The sequence below is a fragment of the Acartia tonsa genome, chromosome 4 (assembly GCF_053477335.1).
Source record: "Acartia tonsa isolate MP-2025a chromosome 4, ASM5347733v1, whole genome shotgun sequence".
Taxonomy (NCBI): domain Eukaryota; kingdom Metazoa; phylum Arthropoda; class Copepoda; order Calanoida; family Acartiidae; genus Acartia; species Acartia tonsa.
In genome coordinates, this window is record NC_137263.1 from 34,255,067 (window position 1) to 34,269,757 (window position 14,691).

At 31.7% G+C, this 14,691-nt stretch overlaps 1 protein-coding gene across 2 annotated transcripts in view; it reads right to left on the reverse strand.

The window, feature by feature from the left end:
- LOC145316913 (DNA (cytosine-5)-methyltransferase PliMCI-like) overlaps window positions 1–14,444 on the reverse strand; it is a 28,439-nt gene extending 13,995 nt beyond the window's left edge. Inside the window, exons 1-23 of one of the 2 annotated variants that reach the window (XM_080157732.1) lie at window positions 14,306–14,444; window positions 13,713–13,816; window positions 13,503–13,564; window positions 13,133–13,217; window positions 12,850–12,928; window positions 12,672–12,736; window positions 12,272–12,353; window positions 11,947–12,039; window positions 11,068–11,188; window positions 10,622–10,685; window positions 10,318–10,383; window positions 4,714–4,806; window positions 4,217–4,260; window positions 3,827–3,867; window positions 3,355–3,386; window positions 3,085–3,144; window positions 2,502–2,580; window positions 1,994–2,058; window positions 1,678–1,756; window positions 1,245–1,316; window positions 993–1,071; window positions 448–503; window positions 146–254 (exon numbers count right to left, since the gene is read on the reverse strand). In XM_080157732.1, the coding sequence (XP_080013858.1) occupies window positions 146–254; window positions 448–503; window positions 993–1,071; window positions 1,245–1,316; window positions 1,678–1,756; window positions 1,994–2,058; window positions 2,502–2,580; window positions 3,085–3,144; window positions 3,355–3,386; window positions 3,827–3,867; window positions 4,217–4,260; window positions 4,714–4,806; window positions 10,318–10,383; window positions 10,622–10,685; window positions 11,068–11,188; window positions 11,947–12,039; window positions 12,272–12,353; window positions 12,672–12,736; window positions 12,850–12,928; window positions 13,133–13,217; window positions 13,503–13,564; window positions 13,713–13,816; window positions 14,306–14,375 (1,700 nt within the window). In that variant the 5' untranslated portion in view covers window positions 14,376–14,444. Of the gene's footprint in view, window positions 1–145; window positions 255–447; window positions 504–992; window positions 1,072–1,244; window positions 1,317–1,677; window positions 1,757–1,993; window positions 2,062–2,501; window positions 2,581–3,084; window positions 3,145–3,354; window positions 3,387–3,826; window positions 3,868–4,216; window positions 4,261–4,713; window positions 4,807–10,317; window positions 10,384–10,621; window positions 10,686–11,067; window positions 11,189–11,946; window positions 12,040–12,271; window positions 12,354–12,671; window positions 12,737–12,849; window positions 12,929–13,132; window positions 13,218–13,502; window positions 13,565–13,712; window positions 13,817–14,305 lie in introns of both variants that reach the window. The other variant, XM_080157731.1, reaches the window with a different exon arrangement.
- Between the last annotated feature and the right edge of the window lie 247 nt (window positions 14,445–14,691).

A 14,691-nucleotide genomic window follows, 5' to 3' on the forward strand; every position in this document is an offset into this window, starting at 1 on the left:
TATAATCAAGATTTTAAGAACGTTATTTTTCTACTATTTTGATCAAAAATTGATTCAGAGCCACACCAAAATAAGACCTAATACCTATTGTATCCCGTTCACTATCTAGAGATTATCCAGGTTAGTTTTACTGAAAACTTGTTACCTGACCGCGTCTCCGCCCTTATTCCTCCATTCTTCCTGGTCAGGAACTCCAAGCAGTTCCACGGTTGCCTTACCAGTAAAGGATAGAAGTGGTACACTATCACAAGTATCTAAAAACAATTTTTACGATGAAAGTGTGAATTTTCTCTCAATCTGTTATCCTATCTTTTAATCTGTAACATATAGTAATTCTTTATAATTGTAAATTCATGTTTGTCCTGATTTGTTAAGCTTGGCCAATGGATGTTGCCAACCTTGTTTATCAGTAGATTATTCATAATTTATTATTTAAACTCATGTTACCAAGGAAGAACAGTTGTGCTTTGTCTCCAGTATCTCCAATAATTGTATCTCTTGTTCTAAGATTATAAAAAATATTTCATTTTCATTCATAACAAATGTTTCATGCACAGATATGTAAATTCTTCAGATGCCAAATATAAACTCTACTAACGGCTACGCCCCCTAGAAGCCTCTAGGGGCACTTAAGGTAAAAGAGGGGAAAGTTAACCTCATACCATTTTAAATTTGAGTTTCAAAAGAAAAGAAAAAATATTTTAAAACCTTCCCAGGACCTATAAGAAGCTTCACTGTAAAGAACAATATCGGTTTAGCGGTTAGCGAGATCCTTCAGGACAGACAAAAAATGCTTACTAGAGATCATTCGGGACAGACAAAAAACGCTTACTACTTTCTATAATAGGATAACAAAGCAGGGACTTATTTATTGATCATTATTTCATTAATAGGTAGAAAACACCTCATGATACAATACGATAGTGATGTTTGGTTCTGAAAATTAATCGGATTCTGAGACACACACTAGAATTACATGAAAAAAAGTTTACCTAGCAAACCATTTGACATGAACATATGGATTTTCTTTATTCTTCTGAGACATGTGAACAACAGTACCAACATAAGGTTCTAAAATCAAAAAGATGTTTGCGATTTTTATTCCAAATTTTCATGTAATATGCTTGAAAAGAAGGCTAATTCAGAAACAATTTTTTTAATGATACTTTGCTCATTCTATAGTATTAGATAGTTGGGCGAAGGTTTTCCCAATAATTGAATTTGTCTAAAATAAAACTGTGTACCTTCTCCTTCATTTTCTGGCTCCAGCATAATATTATCACCAATCTTTACAATCTCCCCATCCACTTCAGCACCTAGAGTTTAAATAATTTTAATCATATAAATTGATTTTCAGGTTTAATTTACAATTTCCATTTTCTAAAATATAATTGAATATTTCAGTGGGTAGGTATATTATTACTTGGATCTTACGACATATTTTGATGTTCTCTAAATAGTGAAACTTGCAGCGGGCTAAAATAACGATTATTCCCTCTTCACCCCCTTTACTCTAACTCTTCCCCTCTTACTGGATGAACGAACTAACCAATAAACGAGTTCCATGTAAGCAAGCTAAATTGACAACAATTTTTCCGCTGTCATAATATCCAAGTATACTCTACAATCTACATCCATTATTATCTCCGATATTTTTTCTACTTTTAAACAAATTACCTTCATAATATGAAATGCTTTTTATTTTTGTTGGTTCTCCAATCCATTTATAGTCTATATCCTTTTCCTTTGTGGTAACCTAAATTATTTATTTTTTATGAATATGCTTGCAATTTTCTGGGTTCTTAATAAGAACAAGTATCATTTGAATCGGCAAAATGGAATGGTGGACAAGTCACCGAAATTAATTTGTTTTAAATCTTTCAAAAATCGTCATAAAAATCGCCAATATTGAAAAAAATCTTTCGTAAATTACCCTTCTGTGATTTAAAATACATGGATGCATGGATAGTTCAAAATGTTTTTTAAAAATCACCTCAGATGATTGTTTCTTAGATTTCTCCTTGGCTTCTTTTTTAATTTCCTGCTCAGTCAGAGGTTCTTCTATAATTTTAACATTCAATTTTATTCAGAAAACAAATGGATAAATTATTAGTTGTATCTCACAACAGATTTTCATGTTCTCTAATAAAGTGAATCTCGCAGCGGGATAAATTAACGATTACCCCTTCCATCCACTTTAATCTTTATCCCATCCCCTCCTATTGGTTTAATGAACTGATCAATAAGGAAATTCCATGTCAGCAACCTAAATTGACGACAATTTTTCCCCTGTCATATAAACCACGTATATTCTACATCCATTGATAAACACCAGTGGGTCATACCATCATAGTTGAAATTCAAGTTCAAGTTCTCATATAAGTGAGTCGCAATATATTCACGAAACTTTTCCCTTGCATCAAGGCACTATGAGGGAAACCACCAAAACCGATGTAATGTTGTCATTTATTAACCTTATGATAAAACAAATTGAAATGTTCCTTTGATTTCCATGTTTGTGCATTTTCTTAACTTGCACTTCTGTTTCAGCTTACCAGTCCCACCGTATTTTATCATATCCTACAAAATAGAAAATGGATAGATAAATTAATCTATTCCTCAAGTTGATTGGCAAAAGTTCTTGTAAAGGCTAGAGATCTAAAGTGATAAGACCATGGCCGATAAATTGATGTACAATTGCAATGATAATACACAAAATTTACTCTTCTGTAGATTACAATTAGTGGTTAAAATTAAACAACGTTTGGACACTTTTACTCAATGAACCAACCAATCAACATTCAATAAGTCCCAAAGATTGTTAAATGAACAGATAAGAAAGCGTTATTATAATACTTTGAGGACTAGTGTAATAAACAGCCCCTCGTCCCCGCCTTTCCTGGGTAAAGGTTTATTATTTGTTACCTATACATTTATATATCTTTGTATAAAATGAGAAAAAAATGCGCAAAAATTTTCTAAAAAAAGCTTCATTTGTTTGTTTTCCTTTCTGTATCTCAAAATCAGTTTGATTTGCCGATTCAAGAATATCATAAAGCGCTTAACAGAACAACATTAGGTTACCTTACAATAAGAACATTCTCCACAATCTGGAGTTTGACAAGCTTCACATAGTCCACACGCCTAAAATAAATAACATTCAGGAGAACAAAAAGACGACATGTCCTAAAAATAAACAGGAATCATGATTGTCTGTCAGTTACTGCCAAATATAAGTAAGAAAGTATGGTAATGTCTTTGAATCTCAAAAAAATGCACTTTAGAACACTAGGGATTCAGCCACTAGATTATAATTAAGATATTAATTTTATTGTTTGAAAAGTTTAAAAATACCTTCATGCGACTTTTTCTGCTAGCCTCATCCTCTGTTCATTAGAATAAATATTATTTTAAATTCTAAATTTTCAAATATAGGTATCGAAAGAAAAGGAGGGGCCTAAACAAAAAGACCTTAACTAAAAAGATAGTATAATTATATTTTTGTCATGTAAGTTACTCATTCTTAAATAGAGTATAAGAAAAGCGATATCCTGGCACTAATGGATTTATTATTTCTTGGATGTTACCCCAGATTTTCATGTTCTCCAATAAAGTTAAAGTCGCAGTGGGCTAAATTCACTGCCTTTACTCCATCCACTCCCCCCTTATTTGATGAACGAACTGACCAATAAAGGAGTGTCATAATAGCCACCTAAATTGAATAATTTTTCCCCGTCATAATATCCACGTACACTCTATATTTAAAGCCATTCTAAAATTTACCTATTCCAAAGTTTTTTTTATTAAAAATATGTTATTTACTCTCCTGCCGCCATTTGCTCTGCAAACAGATTCTCAAACACATCTCTAAAAGTGTTAACAAATATCATTAAAAATATTCAATTTTAAAAACTAGAACAACATTATAAGCGAGGCATCTCTCTAATCAATGTAAGCCCTTTTACTGTACCCTGTATTTACACAATTTTACAACAAAATACACAATTTTTTTGGACTTTAAAATAATATTCTGCTTAAGTTTTGACACTCTAGCGAATAAATTTTAAGCTTCCCTCTTATGGAAGCTGTCATCCTTGTTATGATATAAAAAAGTAAAGTAAAACATGTATATACTTGGAATTATATTGTAAAACTCAGCCTTTTAAAAGTTTTATTATATAATATATTAGGTAGGTACTACACAGTGTTTCCTTACCTAACAAGAGGCGTTACAGTGGCTTCCACAAACTTCTTTTCCTGCTGCAAATAAACACAAAATCATTATATCAAATCATTAAAAATTAACATACAGTCATGATACTAAAAATGCTAATTTGTAAAATCAGTTTAAGAATAGATTAATAGATGGCATCACATTTAAATTGCATAAAATTTTGATGTGGTTTAAATCCTGCATAAATATTATACCAGGAGGTGAACTGTATAATTTCATGTATAGTTTAATTTGTTTCTCCCCTTTCTTTTAATTCTCCAATTTTAATATTAAGAATACGAAATATTTCTTTATTTTAATCCTCTTTTTTTTTCGAGGGGTGGAGATTATGGAAAATATACACTGAAATTTATTCAATATTACTTGTAAGCAATTTTGTATCTATTTAGGATTAACAGTGCCCAATTCAAAATCATTAAAAATTTTAAATATAGTTTATGACTAGTTAGCTTAATAATGACTATGAACCTATAAATTACCTTTTCTTTTGGAACCCTTGGTTTCTTGTCCATGACAATGTTTTTAGCTTTCATTACTTGCTTCATTTCAACTCCAGCTATCTCACAGATTTTCTGTATAAATGCAGAAAAAACAATATAAAACAAAAAAACTCAGATTATGTTTATTCCATTTATATTTCTAGAAAATAAATAGTCTTAAGTAAAATAATTCGTAAATTCGATTGTCATGGGTTGCATATGTGGGAATTTCGAAGTTAAATTAAATCCGTAATATTATCGCTTTACTGTTAAGGGGGGGGGAAGTTTTGACACATTTGCGTAAACCTGGCACCCTGGCTTTATCTTTGGACTGAGAGGGTAGGTTATTAGGGATAAAATCATTCTTAAATGATGAATTTCACGAAGTTTTAAGATTTTTTGGATAGGCCTCCAGGTTCCGGAGCTCCAGGCCTCCAGGTGGACTCTGGACAGGTAAAAAAATAAAAAAATTCTTATTTGGACAGTTAGAGGTAAGTTTATAAAACAACATAACCTTCTTTTAATATATTATTTACATATTTGAAGAAAAAATTACAATCGACCTCCAGGTTCAGGTGCTGGAGGCCTCCAGGTGGCCTCTGGACAGGTAAAAAATCAAAATTTCTTATTTGGTCAGTTAGAGGTAAGTTTATAAAACAACATAACCTTCTTTTAATATATAATTTACATATTTGAAGAAAAAATTACAATCGGCCTCCAGGTTCAGGTGCTGGAGGCCTCCAGGTGGCCTCTGGACAGGTAAAAAATCAAAATTTCTTATTTGGACAGTTAGAGGTAAGTTTATAAAACAACATAACCTTCTTTTAATATATTATTTACATATTTGAAGAAAAAATTACAATTGGCCTCCAGGTTCAGGTGCTGGAGGCCTCCAGGTGGTCTCTGGACAGGTAAACAATCAAAATTTCTTATTTATACAGTTAGAGGTAAGTTTATAAAACAACATAACCTTCTTTTAATATATCATTTAAATATTTGAAGAAAAAATTAAAATTGGCCTCCAGGTTCAGGTGCTGGAGGCCTCCAGGTGGCCTCTGGACAGGTAAAAAATCTAAATTTACTTATTTGAACAGTTAGAGGTAAGTTTATAAAACAACATAACCTTCTTTTAATATATCATTTAAATATTTGAAGAAAAAATTAAAATTGGCCTCCAGGTTCAGGTGCTGAAGGCCTCCAGGTGGCCTCTGGACAGGTAAAAAATCAAAATTTCTTATTTGAACCGTTAGAGGTAAGTTTATAAAACAACATAACCTTCTTTTATTATATTATTTAAATATTTCAAGAAAAATTACAATTGGCCTCCAGGTTCAGGTGCTGGAGGCCTCCAGGTGGCCTCTGGACAGGTAAAAAATCAAAATTTCTTATTTGAACAGTTAGAGGTAAGTCTATAAAACAACATAACCTTCTTTTAATATATTATTTACATATTTGAAGAAAAAATTACAATCCGCCTCCAGGTTCAGGTGCTGGAGGCCTCCAGGTGGTCTCTGGACAGGTAAACAATCAAAATTTCTTATTTATACAGTTAGAGGTAAGTTTATAAAACAACATAACCTTCTTTTAATATATCATTTAAATATTTGAAGAAAAAATTAAAATTGGCCTCCAGGTTCAGGTGCTGGAGGCCTCCAGGTGGCCTCTGGACAGGTAAAAAATCTAAATTTACTTATTTGAACAGTTAGAGGTAAGTTTATAAAACATCATAACCTTCTTTTAATATATCATTTAAATATTTGAAGAAAAAATTACAATTGGCCTCCAGGTTCAGGTGCTGAAGGCCTCCAGGTGGCCTCTGGACAGGTAAAAAATCAAAATTTCTTATTTGAACCGTTAGAGGTAAGTTTATAAAACAACATAACCTTCTTTTATTATATTATTTAAATATTTCAAGAAAAATTACAATTGGCCTCCAGGTTCAGGTGCTGGAGGCCTCCAGGTGGCCTCTGGACAGGTAAAAAATCAAAATTTCTTATTTGAACAGTTAGAGGTAAGTCTATAAAACAACATAACCTTCTTTTAATATATTATTTACATATTTGAAGAAAAAATTACAATCCGCCTCCAGGTTCAGGTGCTGGAGGCCTCCAGGTGGTCTCTGGACAGGTAAACAATCAAAATTTCTTATTTATACAGTTAGAGGTAAGTTTATAAAACAACATAACCTTCTTTTAATATATCATTTAAATATTTGAAGAAAAAATTAAAATTGGCCTCCAGGTTCAGGTGCTGGAGGCCTCCAGGTGGCCTCTGGACAGGTAAAAAATCTAAATTTACTTATTTGAACAGTTAGAGGTAAGTTTATAAAACATCATAACCTTCTTTTAATATATCATTTAAATATTTGAAGAAAAAATTACAATTGGCCTCCAGGTTCAGGTGCTGAAGGCCTCCAGGTGGCCTCTGGACAGGTAAACAATCAAAATTTCTTATTTGAACAGTTAGAGGTAAGTTTATAAAACAACATAACCTTCTTTTATTATATTATTTAAATATTTTAAGAAAAATTACAATTGGCCTCCAGGTTCAGGTGCTGGAGGCCTCCAGGTGGCCTCTGGACAAGTAAAAAATCAATTTTTCTTATTTGAACAGTTAGAGGTAAGTTTATAAAACAACATAACCTTCTTTTAATATATTATTTAAATATTTCAAGAAAAAATTACAATTGGCCTCCAGGTGGCCTCTGGACAGGTAAAAAATCAAAATTTCTTATTTGAACAGTTAGAGGTAAGTTTATAAAACAACATAACCTTCTTTTAATATATTATTTAAATATTTCAAGAAAAAATTACAATTGGCCTCCAGGTTCAGGTGCTGGAGGCCTCCAGGTGGCCTCTGGACAGGTAAAAAATCAAATTTCTTATTTGAACAGTTAGAGGTAAGTTTATAAAACAACATAACCTTCTTTTAATATATTATTTAAATATTTCAAGAAAAAATTACAATTGGCCTCCAGGTTCAGGTGCTGGAGGCCTCCAGGTGGCCTCTGGACAGGTTAAACAAAATTTCTTATTTGAACAGTTAGAGGTCAATATATAAACCAACATAACCTTTTTTTAATATATTATTTATTATATTATTATTGATTCCCAACGATCCCTAGTATAAAATATAGAAGGTAATTTGAATTTTTGATATCAATGAGGTAGGTAAGTAATATAATAAAAAATATGTTTATTTTCAATTATTGAGGTAAATATTTTTAAGGTTATACCTGAAATACATAAATAACATTTGAAAATATGCTTACTTTGTTTTACAAGTTTACCTCTAACTGTTCAAACAAGAAATTTTGATTTTTTACCTGTCCAGAGGCCACCTGGAGGCCTGCACCACCTGAACTTGGAGGCCAATAGTAATTTTGTCTTCAAATATTTAAGTAACATATTAAAAGAAAGTTATTTTGTTTTATAAACTTACTTCTAACTGTTCAATTAAGAAATTTTGATTTTTTACCTGTCCAGAGGCCACCTGGAGGCCCGCAGCACCTGAACCTGGAGGCCGATTGTAAATTTTCTCCAAATATGTAAGTAATATATTAAAAAAAGGTTATTTTGTTTTATAAACTTACTTCTAACTGTTCAAATAAGAAATTTTGATTTTTTACCTGTCCAGAGGCCACCTAGAGGCCTGCTGCAGCTGAACCTGGAGGTCGATTGTAATTTTTTCTCCAAATATGTAAGTAATATATTAAAAAAAGGTTATTTTGTTTTATAAACTTACCTCTAACTGTTCAAATAAGAAATTTTGATTTTTTACCTGTCCAGAGGCCACCTGGAGGCCTGCACCACCTGAACCTGGAGGCCGATCCTAATTTTTTCTTCAAATATGTAAGTAATATATTAAAAGAAGGTTATGTTATTTTATAAACTTACCTCTAACTGTTTTAATAAGAAATTTAGATTTTTTACCTGTCCAGAGGCCATCTGGAGGCCTGCAGCACCTGAACCTGGAAGCCGATTGTAATTTTTTCTTCAAATATTTAAATAATATATTAAAAGAAGCTTATGTTGTTTAGTAAACTTACCTCTAACTGTTCAAATTAGAAATTTTGATTTTTTACCTGTCCAGAGGCCACCTGGAGGCCTGCAGCACCTGAACCTGAAGGCTGATCCTAATTTTTTCTTCAAATATTTAAATAATATATTAAAAGAAGGTTATGTTGTTTTATAAACTTACCTCTAACTGTTTTAATAAGAAATTTAGATTTTTTACCTGTCCAGAGGCCATCTGGAGGCCTGCAGCACCTGAACCTGGAGGCCGATTGTAATTTTTTCTTCAAATATTTAAATAATATATTAAAAGAAGATAATGTTGTTTTATAAACTTACCTCTAACTGTTCAAATTAGAAATTTTGATTTTTTACCTGTCCAGAGGCCACCTGGAGGCCTCCAGCACCTGAACCTGGAGGCCGATCCTAATTTTATCTTCAAATATATAAATAATATAGTAAAAGAAGCTTATGTTGTTTAATAAACTTACCTCTAACTGTATAAATAAGAAATTTTGGTTTTTTTACCTGTCCAGAGGCCACCTGGAGGCCTCCAGCACCTGAACCTGGAGGCGGATTGTAATTTTTTCTTCAAATATGTAAATAATATATTAAAAGAAGCTTATGTTGTTTTATAAACTTACCTCTAACTGTCCAAATAAGAAATTTTAATTTTTACCTGTCCAGAGGCCACCTGGAGGCCTCCAGCACCTGAACCTGGAGGCCGATTGTAATTTTTTCTTCAAATATGTAAATAATATATTAAAATAAGGTTATGTTGTTTTATAAACTTACCTCTAACTGTCCAAATAAGAAATTTTTTATTTTTTTACCTGTCCAGAGACCACCTGGAGGCCTGGAGCTCCGGAACCTGGAGGCCTATCCAAAAAATCTTAAAACTTCGTGAAATTCATCATATAAGAATGATTTTATCCCAAATAACCTACCCTCTCAGTCCAAAGATAAAGCCAGGGTGCCAGGTTTACGCAAATGTGTCAAAACTTCCCCCCCCCCTTGTTAAAAGCGAAGCTTTTCTATAATTAGGGTCGGTCCGTCCGTCCGTCCGTACGTCCGTTCGTCCGAGATAGATAGCTTTCATTCGTTAATTTAGGCATGTTAGAAATGTCCTATCGATTTCATGATGATTCCTGTAGTAGTTGGGTACGATTTAGAAAGCGTAGCAACTCTATAATCATTACCAGAATGTCCGTACGTCCATTTTAAACATGTTGATTTTTCTACTTTTTTAACAACAAATTTTCAATTGTTTTAATTATCCGTTTGATCTGATTTTTGGTATATTGATTCCTGGGACAACAAAGAACAATATCATAAGCGAAGCAACTCTATAATCAAGTCCAAAAATGTATGTATGTCCATAAACATTATCCTGTTTTTAAGCAGTTTTTCAACAAATTTACCTACAATTTTGATTCGACATTTATAATTTATGTTCCGATTTTTCAGTTTAGATACTATACAAGTGTTAATGTCCGTTTGTCCTACCGTTTCAGTGCTTCGCTTTTATGGATGTTGTCATCCTTGTTAAATTAAAATTACATTAGTCATAGAACTATCCCATTTAGCTTACCTTGACGAGATTTGATTTTAGAAGATTTTTTTCATCTTCGTCTGCTTCGTCCTGGTAGCTTATCAACTAAAATTACAATATAATTTAGTGCATGCAAAGTTTATCAATAATTATACGGTAGGGAACAGACAATGGACTGCTCCTCGAAGTTCTGCTGTTCGATAGCTTATAAATTTTGGGGTTTACTAAGGATTCTTGATTGGTTTGTGCAAAATAACAAATTCCAAATGTTTAAACCAAAACTTTGTAAATTCATTTATAATAATTGAAGAGAACAAATTTTTGTGAATGTAGCATATTTTACCTGACTGACAAGTGATTCAGCATGTCTCACGACAGTTTCAGATGTCAGCTCACCAACTTCAGACCTTGACAACAAGTGTACCAATTATCAAAAGAATTAATGTTTTTATGAAAAGATATCGGGAGTAATCAAATTGGCTGCATAAATAATATAAATTATTATTGTTAATAGGTTTAAGCTTGTTAATACAAAGGTATGTAAAAAATCAAATTTTCTTCCTATTTTTAAATCGAGTTCACCCTAACCAATAACGCGCGTGTCCCCTTTAGGCTTGCTAGTTTTAATAAAAACTTGTTTTAAGCCCTTGTGTGTTTTCCTCATCATAACCTAACCTAAAAGAAGCATTAATTATATAATCAGGCAAATTTATTTTCTTTACAATCAAATATTATCTTAGTAGGACAATTAAAAATAAATTTCATGGTTGAAGTAGAATGTAATTATACCTGGGAGGTTTCTGTTGGCTGAGATAGTTGAGGAATCTTTCATATACACCTTCTTCCTCATCATCTTCTCCATCATTCTCATCATCATTCTCACCTGTCAGGTACTCAATCAGATACTTCACTAAAATAGATAGATATATAGTATCATTATTATCATCATTCTCTCCTGTCAGGTACTCAATCAGATACTTCACTAAAATAGATAGATATATAGTATCATTATTATCATCATTCTCTCCTGTCAGGTACTCAATCAGATACTTCACTAAAATAGATAGATATATAGTATCATTATTATCATCATTCTCTCCTGTCAGGTACTCAATCAGATACTTCACTAAAATAGATAGATATATAGTATCATTATTATCATCATTCTCTCCTGTCAGGTACTCAATCAGATACTTCACTAAAATAGATAGATATATAGTATCATTATTATCATCATTCTCTCCTGTCAGGTACTCAATCAGATACTTCACTAAAATAGATAGATATATAGTATCATTATTATCATCATTCTCTCCTGTCAGGTACTCAATCAGATACTTCACTAAAATAGATAGATATATAGTATCATTATTATCATCATTCTCTCCTGTCAGGTACTCAATCAGATACTTCACTAAAATAGATAGATAGTAAAGTACTTTAATGACTCAATGAGGATTAACAAACCACTTTCGCTGAAAAAAATCATGATTCGACAGTAAGTATGTATTATCAAAAAAATGTACTTATTCATTCCCAACTCTTCAACTCCTGCATAATTTTTATAATTTAACGATAAGTAGAAAGGTTCATTATAAATTATAATCTTTGCTTTTTTGGTCATGCTGAAGCATAAAAACAAGTTTCATTTGTATTAATCATAATCACCTAAAAATCCTTCTTCCCAAACATTCTGCATGAACTCTTTGTACTTTTCAGTTGGATTCTGCAGGTGATAATTCGCGTTCTCTGTGCTAAAACCTAAAAAGAAATGGATAAATATCATATGCGAAAATCTTATAAAATCTTGTACAACAAGAAAGGTAATAATTTAACCTCAAACATAAAAATCTCTATTGATCAGAAAAAAAGTTAGTTCAAGTTAATTTGTGTGTTTCTTGCTTAATAATCTAAAATTTTATAATAAAATAAGAATATATTATTAGGGAAGCTTCGTATTGTTATCTTGTTATGTAGTACATTAAAATGTTACCTATGATACATCCATCCCCACCATCAAAACCAGAATACCACCAGGAGAGTAAAACACATTCCTTTACTGGATCTCCTTCGCCCTAAAAGTAAGAAACTTGTAATATATAGTATTTTGGAGGGGGATATAAAAACTCGCCAACAAATTATCATTAATATTTCAAACTAGAAGGTGATAAATAACCAAAGAGGAGGTGGACATTGGTTTGTAAATCATACTGGTACTCAAAGTTTTTAATATCGTTATCTTAGTCGTTGACTCATTAATTGTGGATACTTTTATTTTATTTTGATTTTTTAGTTCTAAACTAAGAGTGTATAAACTTTTGAAACAATTAAATTCATAGTAATTGCCTTATCAATTTTATATTTAAAATCCATGCAATTAACAAAAATCGTACCTCAAGATTGAGAAGCGGCTTCACATAACCATTGAATTTGAGCTCCACTCCCGTCTCCAAAAGACCTAGTAAAACATAATATTATTTCATTGAAAGTCAAACATACATGATTTGGTGGAGGGGTAGTTTAGAACCCAACACCCTAAAAATAAAATAAATAGCAGCAATTAAACTTGACCTGTATTTAGGGGAACTATATGACCGGCGTCGTCAAATACTTCGAATTTATCCAAAGCAACATCACTCCTGTAATCAATCTAAATATTTTAATTGCTGACTTAGGATAAAATCAATTCAAAATCAACTTTTTATATTAATTAATTTTTTTGTTTAAGTAAACGTGCAAGAATTTTAACTAAATAAAAAGTAAACATTTTCACTCAACACAGACATCAAATAAAATTTTTAAAAAGGAACATTTACATATCATGTGTATATGCGAAACTTTAGCCAGCAATTTCCTCGTTGTCTTTTGACTCGATCATAAGATGAGGTTTGAAGAGGACAATAAACTCTTCTTCGGCTCCCTGTGGGGCTCCTTCATACCTGAAAGATTTGGTAGATTTTAAAATCTCATCAAAAATTTTTAATCATTGAGAAGGTTTGAAATAAAGATATTTGTAGGTAACTGAAATAAGTCAATTTCACTTTCTGAATACTAATATGAAAAAATTAATATCATCTTAAGAAATGAAAAATTGTGAACATTTCGATACGCTGACGCTTTTTCAGATAGATTTAATTTTTGATAAGAATTTCTAAACAAGTAGGTATACATTGATTATGAGACCTCTACAATAATAACCCCTCCCTTTAAAAAAAGTTACCTACCAATTTATAAAGTTCTCATCTTCCAGCTGCTTACATATCTTGCATCGTTTCTTGGGAACTGGCTAAAATTAAAAACTTTAAAAACGGCGAATTAAAAGCAATCTGTCCGCTATTAAAAAATATGTTGATGGTTTCGGACCAGAGACTTAACACTAACAGTGATTTCTGTATATGGCAGCAACTTGATAATATTTGAAATAAAAGTCTAACCTTTGGTTTCTTTATAATGCCTTTGGCCTCATCCTCCGCCTTTCTCTTGTTTTGCTTAGCGAACATGTCCTTCAAAGACATTTGTTGCGGTTTTTTCTTGTCCCCTAAAAGTTATTTTTTTCTTCAATAGCTTGATACTTGCCTGTCATATGATAAAATTAAGTTAGAAAAAATAGTTTTCAAAAAAAAGTATTTGAGATTTAAAAGCTTTATTACTAATCGTAACAAAGCTGTATTAGTTTATTTTAGCTTTGAGGTGCATTAGGTCCTTGCTTCTACAGATGGCTACGCTAATATTAATTTTACATTAATGTAAATTCCCATAGGATGTCTGGATGATCGATGTGTTTAGTCTAAAGCGGCCCCCAAGGCCAGAACACCAAATTCTCCGTTTTTAAGATGGTGCTGTAATCACCAGCCTCCAAACACTTGGTGAAATAGAGGGGGAGGGGAGATCAATAAAATACAGAAAATCGACGTACGCACCACATAACAAAAAAATCTCATTTCCAATTTAAAAACACGAAAGAGAAAACAATTGAAATGATGTACATTTAATAGAACTTAATATTGGAAATAGTAAAAAATATTACCACTTTTATTAGCCTGCATGCTGTCGTTTTCTTTCATATCTTCAGTCTTAACTTCACAAGCACCTGGCATGGCGAAAGTATATATTAGCTCTGAAATATAAAGGATTATACTCAAACGAAATACAAAAAGAAATCTCGATCAATGTATACCTAATTTGTATGTGTTGATTCTAAATAGTTTTAAAAGCATTAGAATAAAACAGTTAAAAATAAGTATTTTAAATAATAAATTAATTTTACTGACATGAAAACAAGAGGAATTAGAAATTAAAGTGAAATATTTGTGTTTGGCGCGGATTTCTTCTGTCTAAGCACAATTGCCGCGTTATACTCAATATTTTAAATGTCGTCGTCTTTTTTATCATAACTGACATTTTTTTGGGAGG